The 12898-nt window shown below is 38.6% G+C and overlaps 1 protein-coding gene across 4 annotated transcripts in view; it reads left to right on the plus strand.

Moving 5' to 3' along the window:
* PKIB (cAMP-dependent protein kinase inhibitor beta) overlaps positions 1-12898 on the plus strand; it is a 119505-nt gene that overhangs the window by 74618 nt on the left and 31989 nt on the right. For 2 of the 4 annotated variants that reach the window (XM_022555647.2, XM_022555638.2), the window contains exon 3: positions 9455-9559. The exons of the other annotated variants lie outside the window; for them this stretch is intronic. In XM_022555647.2, coding sequence (XP_022411355.1) covers positions 9475-9559 — 85 coding nt within the window. In that variant the 5' untranslated portion in view covers positions 9455-9474. The remainder of the gene's footprint in view (positions 1-9454; positions 9560-12898) is intronic. 4 annotated transcript variants of the gene reach the window in all.

Raw genomic sequence — 12898 nt, forward strand, 5'->3', positions numbered from 1 at the left:
ACTCTAGGTCCATCCACCTCACTACAAATAACTCAATTTCTTTTTTTATGGCTGAGTAATATTCCATTGTATATATGTGCCATATCTTCTTTATCCATTTATCTGTCAGTGGACACTTAGGTTGCTTCCATGTCCTGGCTATTGTAAGTAGAGCTGCAATGAATATTGTGGTACATGACACTTTTTGAATTATGGTTTTCTCAGGGTATATGCCCAGTAGTGGGATTGCTGGGTCGTATGGTAGTTCTATTTTTAGTTTTTTAAGGAACCTCCATACTGTTCTCCATAGTGGCTGTATCAGTTTACATTCCCACCAACAGTGCAAGAGGGTTCCCTTTTCTCCACACTCTCTCCAGCATTTATTGTTTGTAGAGTTTTTGATGATGGCCATTCTGACCGGTGTGAGGTGATACCTCATTGTAGTTTTGATTTGCATTTCTCTAATGATTAGTGATGTTGAGCATCCTTTCATGTGTTTGTTGGCAATCTGTATATCTTCTTTGGAGGAATGTCTGTTTAGGTCTTCTGCCCATTTTTGGATTGGGTTGTTTGTTTTTTTTGATATTGAGCTGCATGAGCTGCTTATAAATTTTGGAGATTAATCCTTTGTCAGTTGCTTCATTTGCAAATATTTTCTCCCATTCTGAGGTTGTCTTTTCATCTTGTTTATGATTTCCTTTGCTGTGCAAAAGCTTTTAGGTTTCATTTGGTCCCATTTCTTTTATTTTTGTTTTTATTTCCATTTATCTAGGAAGTGGGTCAAAAAGGATCTTGCTGTGATTTACATCATAGAGTGTTCTGCCTAGGTTTTCCTCTGAGAGTTTTATAGTGTCTGGCCTTACATTTAGGTCTTTAATCCATTTTGAGTTTGTTTTTGTGTATGGTGTTAGGGAGTGTTCTAATTTCATTCTTTTACATGTAGCTGTCCAGTTTTCCAGGCACCACTTACTGAAGAGGCTGTCTTTTCTCCATTGTATATTCTTGCCTCCTTTATCAAAAATAAGGTGACCATATGTGCGTGGGTTTATCTCTGGGCTTTCTATCCTGTTCCACTGATCTATATTTCTGCTTTGGTGCCAGTACCATACTGTCTTGATTACTGTAGCTTTGTAGTATAGTCTGAAGTCCAGGAGGCTGATTCCTCCAGCTCCGTTTTTTTTTCTCAAGATTGCTTTGGCTATTCGGGGTCTTTTGTGTTTCTATACAAATTGTGAAATTTTTTGTTCTAGTTCTGTGAAAAATGCCATTGGTAGTTTGATAGGGATTGCATTGAGTCTGTAGATTGCTTTGGGTAGTATAGTCATTTTCACAATGGTGATTCTTCCAGTCCAAGAACATGGTATATCTTTCCATCTGTTTGTATCATCTTTAATTTCTTTCATCAGTGTAATAGTTTTCTGCATAGGTCTTTTGTCTTCTTAGGTAGGTTTACTCCTAGGTATTTTATTCTTTTTGTTGCAATGGTAAATGGGAGTGTTTCCTTAATTTCTCTTTCAGATTCTTCATCATTAGTATATAGGAATGCAAGAGATTTCTGTGCATTAATTTTGTATCCTGCTACTTTACCGAATTCATTGATAAGCTCTAGTAGTTTTCTGGTAGCGTCTTTAGGATTCTCTATGTGTAGAATCATGTCATCTGCAAACAGTGACAGCTTTACTTCTTCTTTTCTGATTTGGATTCCTTTTATTTCTTTTTCTTCTCTGTTTGCTGTGGCTAAAACTTCCAAAACTATGTTGAAAAGTAGTCGTGAGAGTGGGCAACCTTGTCTTGTTCCTGATCTTAGTGGAAATGGTTTCAGTTTTTCACCAATAAGAACGATGTTGGCTGTGGGTTTGTCACATATGGCCTTTATTATGTTGAGGTAAGTTCCCTCTCTGTCTACTTTCTGGAGGGTTTTTATGATAAGTGGGTATTGAATTCTGTCAAAAGCTTTTTCTGCATCTATTGAGATGATCATATGGTTTTTATCCTTCAGTTTGTTAATATGTTGTATCACATTGATTGATTTGTGTATATTGAAGAATCCTTGCATTCCTGGGATAAACCCCACTTGATCATAGTGTATGATCCTTTTAATATGCTGTTGGATTCTGTTTGCTAGTATTTTGTTGAGGATTTTTGCGTCTATGTTCATCAGTGATATTGGCCTGTAGTTTTCTTTCTTTGTGACATCTTTGTCTGGTTTTGGTATCAGGGTGATGGTGGTCCCATAGAATGAGTTTGGGAGTGTTCCTCCCTCTGCTATATTTTGGAAGAGGTTGAGAAGGATAGGTGTCAACTCTTCTCTAAATGTTCGATAGAATTTGCCTGTGAAGCCATCTGGTCCTGGGTTTTTGTTTGTTGGAAGATTTTTAATCACAGTCTCAATTTCAGTGCTTGTGATTGGTCTGTTTATATTTTCTATTTCTTCCTGGTTCAGTCTTGGAGGGTTGTACCTTTCTAAGAATTTATCCATTTCTTCCAGGTTGTCCATTTTATTGGCATATGGTTGCTTGTAATAATCTCTCATGATCCTTTGTATTTCTGCAGTGTCAGTTGTTACTTCTTTTTCGTTTCTAATTCTATTGATTTGAATCTTCTCCCTTTTTTTTAATTGATGAGTCTGGCTAATGGTTTATCAATTTTGTTTATCCTCTCAAAGAACCAGCCTTTAGTTTTATTGACCTTTGCTATTGTTTCCTTCATTTCTTTTTCATTTATTTCTGTTCTGATCTTTATGAATTCTTTCCTTCTGCTAACTTTGGGTTTTTTTGTTCTTCTTTCTATAATTGCTTTAGGTGTAAGGTTAGATTGTTTATTTGAGATATTTCTTGTTTCTTGAGGTAGGATTGTATTGCTATAAAGTTCCCTCTTAGAACTGCTTTTGCTGCATCCCATAGATTTTGGGTTGTTGCGTTTTCATTGTCATTTGTTTCTAGGTATTTTTTTATTTCCTCTTTGATTTTTTCAGTGATCTCTCGGTTATTAAGTGCTGTATTGTTTAGCCTCCATGTGTTTATATTTTTTATAGATTTTTTTTCTGTAATTGATATCTAGTCTCATAGCATTGTGGTTGGAAAAGATACTTGATACGATTTCAATTTTCTTAACTTTACCAAGGCTTGATTTGTGCCCCAAGATATGATCTATCCTGGAGAATGTTCCATGAGCACTTGAGAAGAATGTGTATTCTGTTGTTTTTGGATGGAATGTCCTATAAATATCGTTTAAGTCCATGTTGTTTAATGTATCATTTAAAGCTTATGTTTCCTTATTTATTTTCATTTTGGATTATCTGTCCACTGGTGAAAGTAGGGTGTTAAAGTCCCCTACTAGTATTGTGTTACTGTCAATTTCCCCTTTTATGACTGTTAGCATTTGCCTTATGTACTGAGGTGCTCCTATGTTGGGTGCATAAATATTTACAATTGTTATATCTTCTTCTTGAATTGATCCCTTGATCATTAGGTAGTGTCCTTCTTTGTCTCTTGTAATAGTCTTTATTTTAAAGTCTATTTTTTCTGATATGTGAATTGCTACTCCGACTTTCTTTTGATTTCCATTTGCATGGAATATCTTTTTCCATCCCCTTACTTTCAGTCTGTATGTGTCCCTAGGCCTGAATTGGGTCTCTTGTATACAGCATATGTATGGGTCTTGTTTTTGTATCCATTCAGCTAGTCTATGTCTTTTGTTTGTAGCATTTAATCCATTTAGAGGACTTGTGCCTGTGTTCTGGTGGATGAGCCTGGATCTTGTCTTTCTGGTGGGCAGGACTGCATCTTACTCTTCTGCCATCTTGAAGGTCTCCCCAAAATTTTAGAATCTTTAAACAAACATTTATATTGACCTTTTACTATTTTCAGTGAATTCTGCTAATTGTTGTGACATGGAAGAAAAGTTGCAAGGTAAAACTAACACAACTAAAAATAACAATAATTAAGTTATAGATGAAATTATACCACAAGCAATAGGAATTTGCTTCCATGTTATTCTGTAAAAGGATTTTAAGGCATCTGAATGTGTGTGTTCACAGATTATATAATTATACTGTGTAGGTATATTATGTAATAGTTAATAAGAAGTATAAAGAAAACTAAAAGTAATTTTTACTCAGACTTGTGTATGTTATTTCAATCACATGATTTTCATTTTTATGATTCAAAATTGAGTTAAAGTTTCATAACACATGAATTGAACAATGTCTTGAGTTTGGTTTAATGTTATGGAGAATATGTTGATCAAGGAGAGAAAATATGCATATGGTAGTAGCATAGTAGGTGAGCTCTTAAGTGGGTTCTGGATCCCTAACTTCATTACTCTAGTTATTTTTATTCTATTCTAATCTCTTCCAAATTTATAAGGCCTATGATTCTATTGGGGTGGCCCAAAAGTTCATTTGGGTTTTTCCATAAGATGTTACAGCAAAACACGAATGAACTTTTTGGCCAACCCAATAGAGGGGCAACAATATAATGAAATAATTAAAAGACCATGTTTTGGAATCACACATAACAGGGCTTTAGATCGTAATTTAGAGACAGTTCCTAATATTTGGAAGACAAAATTTCAGTTGTCTCATTTGAATTATGGAGATAATCCTCCCCGCCTTCTGTATCTCTGACATTTGTTATAAGGATTAAATAAAATAATGTATATGAAGCAATTCACTACCTTGCTAAGTAAGGACTCTACTAAGAGTAGCTGTTTTAAATGCATATAGATGATAATTATTTTAATTATCAACTAAGGTTTCTTTATTCCTTTATACTTCCTTTAATGCTTTCTATAGAGACTATTCACTGAGGAGTCATATACATTATCTAGGTTAAAAGTTTGCTTAACTTTTTGATTAGCTTTTTAAAATGAAAACAAAGAGCAAAGTTTTGCAAGTCAAAGTTATCTCTAGAAAATAACTTGACTTTTTGAGAGCAAAAGCTTTTTTTGAGCCATCTGAGACTAGAGACTGAGAACAGACCTTAGAGTGAGAGAGAGTATATGATGACATAAGAGTTCCTTTTGGTATTTCTGGGAGGGAAATGAATCACTAACTAGCTGGTAGGAGAAGAATTCAAGATGTGAGGAGACCCTAGGCAATGTCTGAGTCTTTGGGATGGTGCCCAGGACTCACTGAGTTGAGCCAGAGGAGGCTTAAGCAGTAGAAATTTGAATGGGGTTAGGAAATCCAAGTGTAGAAAGGACTAGGTCTTAATTCCCAGGGAAACTGAGCATTTTAAAGAAGCTCCATATCCTGTATAACCTTAGAAAGAGAAGCAATGGTGAGCTTCAGCAGATGGGCCTGAGTGCTGCTTCGTGGAGTTCCCATGCCCTCAGAGGGGTGCAGGAGAGACTGAAATGACCTCAAGAAGAACACAGAGTGCTTTAAATAGGCCGTGGACCCTAAATATCCTGAGGTTGGAACAAAGAGGATACAGCTGCACTTACCTCTAGTTGAGGTTATAGTTGTACCTGAGATAGCAGCAGTAGATCCCAGTGTACAGTGATGAAACAGGACAAGCTGCAACTCAGTGAGGGTCAGCATGGGCACAAAATATACGTGAACCTGATACCTTGTCCTCCTTATACTTACCGTTCCCTTTCAAGAGGGAAAGGAAAGTGGTATTGGTGGTAGGGTATTTAAATTGACTCCTGTTTACCCCATTGGTGAAAGAGGGATTCCCACCCTAGGGTTATGGGGATGGCTAAATACATGACACCTGGCACTGGACAGGCGAGATCAGATGAAATGGACAGCAGTTTATTCATCATATATACTCACAGCCTGGGGAAGAGGACACCATGCAGGGCCACATAGGGGATACACTTGGGAACAAAGTGAACAACCAGGGCTGTGAGAGGCAGGCTTTGCAGTAGTAAGGGTGGGGTGCTTCTTGGTTCCTGTGGGAGGATATGATTGGCTTGTTTGAATAATTCTGCTACTCAGAGATGAGCAGGAATTGTGCCTGATGCCTTTAATAAGAAGGGTGTTTGGCTAGGAGACGTTACCCATGGGAACTGAGTGGGAAAGGGAACTTGGGTTAGGCCATTCGAGACCTATTTTATCAAATGTCAAGGCACCACATTATACTAATCCTTAATTTTTGGTTTTGTGCCACAAGTGACCCCTTGATCCCTTGACATGAGTTTAAACCTTGGTGATGACTGAGACTTTTAGGGAACAAAGTAGGCACCTGACCAGGAACTTTAGAGGTGTCCCCATTTGCAATCAATAAAGGCAATTGAGAGGTCCATGTGGCATTGGTGTAAGGAGTAGGTATCTCCAGGAGGTGAGCAAGAATTTTCCACTTTGTGACAAATAGGAATTCTTTAAGAAACCCATGAAGCCTCTCAGTTTCACCAGCTGCCTGGAGCTGACTGCCTGGGGCCCCAGGGGAGGTGGGAATTTGACTGAATGTCTTCTTCAAGAGCCCAGCACTGTGTATGCTGGAAGTGAAATGAGTGTCTTGGTCACTCTTGGTAGTATCTAGAACTCCAAAGAGGATACAGAGCATCCTGCAGAGGACTTGTATCGTGGCCTTAGTATATGTAGAGTAATTTGTTACCTTGATTTATTCTGAGTAACTGTGGAGCAAGAGATTCCTGGAGTTCTTTACCCCAAAGGGGGCAACTCTTAGGTCATGGCCTAAGAATTTGTAAAAATGTGTAGATGGCATCAAATGTCGATTGCCTGAAGTGTGCCAGTTGTACTGACTCTTGGGTCCTGTCTTTTATCAGGGACATTTTGGTTAAATGATGAGAAGGAGTAGCTCTCCTCCGAGCTCCATCATTTATCATGGCAGCACCAGCATTAGTAAAGTGTACAAACTTCCATTGCTGTCCATTCAGTTGATCCCCAAAAGGCTCCCCAGGTATCAAAGGACTCTGGGATAGGGGTGACCTCTTCTAGCATAGTGGTATTAGTGAAGGGACTGAGAACAGGGGAGGCCACCCCCTCCAACAGAGGAAATGTGCTAGAAGGCCCAGGTGTGACTCCATCTTGTAGCAAGGAAGGCTCAGGAGCCATGCCTCAAGCTGTTGAACTGCTGCTTGGATAACTCAAGGCATAGTGGGTAGCTGGGCACAGAGGGTTGCAGGCTCAAGGTTTGTGATAGCTTCTATTTCCAGAAGAGGCCAGTATGTGGCTATCCTGATGGTGTATAGTGCCAGGCTGAGAAAGGCAGTTTCTTGCATCAGAAGTCCATGAGCAACTTACAACCTTCATAGGTGGTCCAGAGACTCCAGGAGGCAAGAGAGGAGCTTGCTAAAGCTACAGTAAAGAGGGCTCTGAGGGCACAAACTAGAGTGCTTGTTGATTTCAATTTGGACAGATTTCTAGAGCCTTTTTTGGAAGGAGTCCCCTTTGAGGTAGGCTAATTTAGAAGAAACAGCATCAAAAACATTAAGTAAAATTTGTAAATGAGGAATATGTTGCCTCCAGAACCTAAAAGGGGCTAAAAGTTGTTGAATTTGTACTGACCTTGTGGTTGCTGAGAGGGTCAATACCTGTTTCATGACAATGTCAGCGAACCTTCAATTTACCAAGTAACTTTCAGAAATTTAATGGAAGTGGCAGGGCCTTGCACTATGTGTGGGACAATGGTTCATCCCCTTTTTGGGAGCTCCTTTGTGAGTATTTGTATGTCTTTAATGAGTATGTCAAACAAATCTCCATGGAGGAGGATGTCATTGATGTAATGTCATATCTGGAGAAAGGTGGTTACAGTTAAGATCTTGCCTGTGGAGATTGTGTGCAATGGCAAGGATGCTGAGGTATCCCATGGGTATCCTTTTAAAGGTGGATTGTGTCCCTTCAGTGGTAAAGGCAAACTGTGGCTGAGAGGCTGTTGAACTAGGCATTGTACAGAACATATTAGCCTAATTTATAGCAGCAAAATATAGACCGGTTGCTGATTGGATGGAGTCAGCAATTTTAATAATTAAGTTGTTGGGTACAGAGGCCTTAATGGGATGGGACCATGGCTTTACAGTTGCAGCAATCCACTATGGGGCACCATTCTTTTGTTTCAGGTTTAACAGGCCAAATAGGGCTGTTAAATGCAGAAACAGTGGGAATAACAACCCTTCACTCAGTTCCTCTTATAAAACAAGTTTTAATACTGGAAGACCCTGTTTTAAATTACCTTGAGTCATGTTAACTATTTTAACTGGGGGAAGGGGTGGGGAAGGTCATGGGTTCTCATTTTGTCAAACCAATTTGTAAGTGTCAAAGACTTAATTTAATTTTCATTTATTTTTCATTGGGTCAGAGTATCCATGCCCAGGCCCAAGGGATATTTTAGAGCGATGAGTGCTATAACCATGGGGAATTTAAGCAAGACAAAGTTCTGATGGTTAAGGTGAAGCATATCTATTTGTCCTCTTTTATATTCAGTAACTCCCATAGGTAAATACCCCATTATGGGGGATACGATGTTTAAATTAATGGAACTCCCAGGTATAATTGTAATTTTAGCCCTAGTATTGGTTAAAGCCATAAATGTTTGCCACCTGGTGAATTTCAGCAGATATTAGAGTTAATTCAAAGCCTCTATGGAGAGGCACAGAAGGCAATCAGTGAACCTTCATCATTTGCTATATAAATTCGTTCAGTAAATTTTGTATTTTCAATTGGGTCAAACTGTGGGCCTTTGTTTTAGGTTGTTGTTTTCTTAGTGTCCTCCTCCCTGTATCCAGGTTTCTTTCTTTCCTTATTTTGTTTATCTTATTATCGTTTTTGGTCACTGGATATACTTGGGGGTGGGGGCGGAAATCCTTTCTACCCTGATTATATTTATAAGTTGCTTCCTCCAGAGACCCTCAAATTAGTATTGACAGTTAGCAATGGTTGATTTATATGATCTAAAGACGCTGGGCCTAGGTTGGGTTTGAATCTGGCACCACAAGGGCACCATGAGTATTTCCCTATAATCCCGAGAATTAGAATCTTTGTTGCAACAGACGTAAGCAGCAGAGCGGTGCGGGAAGAAGTGCTGGGCCTACAGCCCAGACGTGATGGATCAAAACCATCCTCTGCTACAGTCCCTTTCCTATCATGTGGGCTTCCTGTCTTGTTTTTCTTTTTTTTCCTCTGTACAAATTTCCTGGGAATATTTTGGGTTTCTAGCCATGTAAAGTTGAAGTTTTCAGCTGTGTCTGCACTATCACCTGTGGTGCAGACCTTCTGGGTGGTTATGGGGAAGGTTCAGGAGCTTAATGGCCTCCCTCATCAGTGAGCATCTCTTCCTCCAGGGAATGACAGTATCCCTGGGATAAGAGTCCACATCTAGTAGAGTCATTTTGCCTATGACTTGGATGGAGACCATAAGGCCCATGATTGCAAGCTTAGCCCTTTGGTATTCTGGAAAGCAGGAGTGCTAGGCAAAGCCTAGGTGCATTGGCTATGGGATTTACATTGGGAGAGCAGTCGAGTACCAAATGCTCCTTCCTCCTGTTCCCTTTTTTTTTCCATCAGCCCCTGGGCCACAGACCACCATGGATGTGCACCTCGATAACCCTGGGGGTCAGGAGAGCACAAGCAACAGCGGCAAGGAAAGCAGCAGCACAGGAAACCAGCAAGGTCACTACCCTTTCATGAACAAAAACACCAACCAGGATGCCATGCTTAATTTTGTGCGGGGTGGCAGGCTCCTTCTTGTTACAGACCTCACAAAAGTTTGTCTCTGGGCCTGTTCCGGAGGTGCACAGTTACAAACGATGTCTGTGTAGCTTCTCCAAGCAGCCAGGGACAGTCACCAGGCTAGACTCAGCGACCTAGCTTGATCTTGGTAAACAAGACTGAAGCACGGACTAGTTATCGTGCTGCGTTTTCACTGCCTTTACAGGTGGGAGCCTCAGAGACCAACTGCCAAACACACGCTAAAGCTGACAGCACCATTGTGCTGGGTATAGTCAATTAACAATTCTATTATACTAGTACACAGCACCCTAAAAGGTAGGATAAAGTATTTTCAAAACTCTTTTTAAATGAATGTTTGTATTGGCAAATAAGAGAATACTTCATAAACCCAGAACAATGAGAAACCACGTATCTAGAGGCAGGTGAGTACTGTACTCAGAGGCTTCCCTGGGTTCCCTAGTGACTCACAACTTTCGTTTTAAAGAGCTGTGATCTGCAGACAAGGAAAGAAACTTTTCGGACCCACTCAAGTTGGGAAATCAGCATAAGTTTTAGTCTGTTCAATGGGTAATATGGCAACCTCTAACCTTCAAAGGAAGACAGTAAGAATACTTGCCAGTCTTGGCCTTGCCTTGGGTGGTAAAGAGGAAAGGGCTGTCCTGATCATTTATTACCAAAAGTGGAACCTCACACAGGTCTGCAGCTCTGTAGTCTGTCTAGTCTGAAAAATTCCATGCTGAGAACTTAAAGCTAACGAATTTGGTAGTTCCCCAGACACCCAGTAGAGGCAAATTCAGAGCCTGTGTAGAGGAAAATACTTTAAGTCAGGTCTCACATAATTTCAAGGAAAAAGTTTTAAAAAACATGAGCTTACAACCCAGAATCATAAAACATGCAGGGAAATAAGCTACCGTGAGAGAGATTCTACATAAACAATAAATAACAGGATCAGACTAGTATAAAGAATTCAGATATTGGAATTACTTATATAGCATTTAGAAACATAGGTTTAGTATATTTGAAAAGAATAAATGAGTATATTTAAATTATGTGTAACTAAGGAATAAGATACTATAATACAATGAAGCAGACTTGAAAAAGAGCCAGATTGTCTAAAACTGAAAAATGTAATAATTAGAAATTACAACTTGGTGTATAGCTTATACAGCAGATTAGATGCAGATGAAGACAATATATATGTCTAGATGTATGTTTATTTATTATAAGAAGTTGGCTCATGCTTTTATGGAGACTGAGAAATTCCAAGCCCTGTAGTCAGCAAGCTGGAGACCCAGGAACTGATGGTATAGTTCTGGTCGAAGTCTGAAGGCCTGAGAAGCAGGAGAGCTGATAATGTAAGTTCCAGTCAAGTCTGAGTCTGAAGATAGGGAAACATGTATGGATGTCTTAGAAAACAGTCAGGCAGAAAGCGTATTCTCTCTGACTCAGCCTTTTGTCCCATTAAGGCCTTCAGTGGATTAGATTATATTGGAGCAGGCAATCTGCTTTACTCGGTCTATTGATTCAAATCTTATCCAGAAACACCCTCATAGACACACCCGGAATAATGTTTAAGCAAATATCTCTCGGTACCCTGTTGCCTAGTCAAGTTGACACGTAAAATTAACGATCACAATCAGCAAACGTCCTGACAACAAAAAAGGGATAAAGGAGGATAGTATCATGAAGTGCTTGTAGAATGTAACTTCAACCTAGAGTGGTATACCTTGCAAGAATGAAGATAAAATAGTTTTTTTCAGACATGCAAAAACCAATGATCACCCCCTGCAAAAATTCCTAAAGGCTGGATTATATCCAGGAAAAAGGGGGAATTAAGACACAATTGCAACGAGCAAAAAAGAACATTGTGGAACTATGTTATTATGGATATATAGAAGAATGTAATTCTTAAGACGTGCTAAAATATTAGACGTGAAAGTGTCGTGTTAGCAGCTTGCTTTCAATTGGTTGAACGAGAATTGTGTGTGTGTGTGTATGTGTGTGTGTGTGTGTGTGTTTAGAGAGAGAGATTAAATATAGCAAACTGTTAACAATTGTTGAAATCAAGTGGAGGTTATACCCTGTTCTTTCAACTTGTATGAAAATATTTAAATACAAGATTCACAGGAATACACTATAACTTGAAGCCATTTATTTACTAATCCTAGAATTTTATTGTATTCATATGTAGTCATATATTAAGCACCATTTTTTCCATGATTGACAACCTTCCCATCAATATCTAGTTTCCTGTCTGTGAATCTTCGAAGTCCACCAGCAATAGTTAAACCCTTACCATAGTTACAAGAGACCACATTAGTAGTTACTCCCTTTGTCACAAATCAAGGAACCATATGTATATGTGACTATTTCTGGAATCTCTATTTTATTCTATTTTTCTATTTGTCTATCCTTGAAGAATACCACACTATCTTAGTAACTCATATACTGTAATGAATTTTCATGTCTGAAAGTATAAATTCTGAAACTTTGTAATGAATCTTCAGAACTGATGGTGCCCTATCTTTTCTCTTCTTTTTTAAAAAAGAAGCTATTCTTGGTCTGTGCATTTACAGATACTTTTTGTAAAGCGCTTATCCCTCCTATTATGGTGGGTTTGCTTACAAATGTCCCTTTTTAATAGCCTTCTAATCTCCTTCACTTCAGTTTCAGTTTTCAAACAATGCATCTAGTACACATCCTTATTATGTGACTTAGAAAGTTTCATGGTTCCCCAGGGCTCACAGGAATAAATACAGTATCCTTTATAATAGAATTCATTTCATTGCAACTTGGGTTCTAGTTATGACCATGGTCCAACTTATTTTTCCAGCTCTATATGGCATAATACTCTATTATAGCCCCATGTTTCCTTTTCCTTTATTTGTAATTTGCCTTCTACACTCCCATCTTCATGATTTAGCTAAAGATTTCTTTGGCTTGGTAGAGCCTTTTTATTTTCTTTCTACCTTCTCAAATATTAAGGCCCAATATGTGAAGTCTCTCTTAATAGCCCCCAAATTCAATAACATTTCTACATTTTATAGTATTTTCATTTATACCACTTATTTAAATATATCATATATTGACTTCTATTTTTACATTTCTTTTAATGGTGTGTATTTTATTTGTATATTAGGTCACAGACTTTTCCAGAGTGAGGACCTTGTATTACACTTCTTTTGTGTATCCCCACTGTGTCTATCACGGTCTTTAGTCTTATTTGGCACTACTTACCCAGAATTCTGCACCGAGTTAAGGATATATTAGATGCTTAGT

This window comes from Delphinapterus leucas, chromosome 12 (genome assembly GCF_059928025.1).
Source record: "Delphinapterus leucas isolate spDelLeu-1000000601 "Yukka" chromosome 12, BTC_Dleu_Yukka2, whole genome shotgun sequence".
NCBI classification, from domain to species: Eukaryota; Metazoa; Chordata; class Mammalia; order Artiodactyla; family Monodontidae; genus Delphinapterus; species Delphinapterus leucas.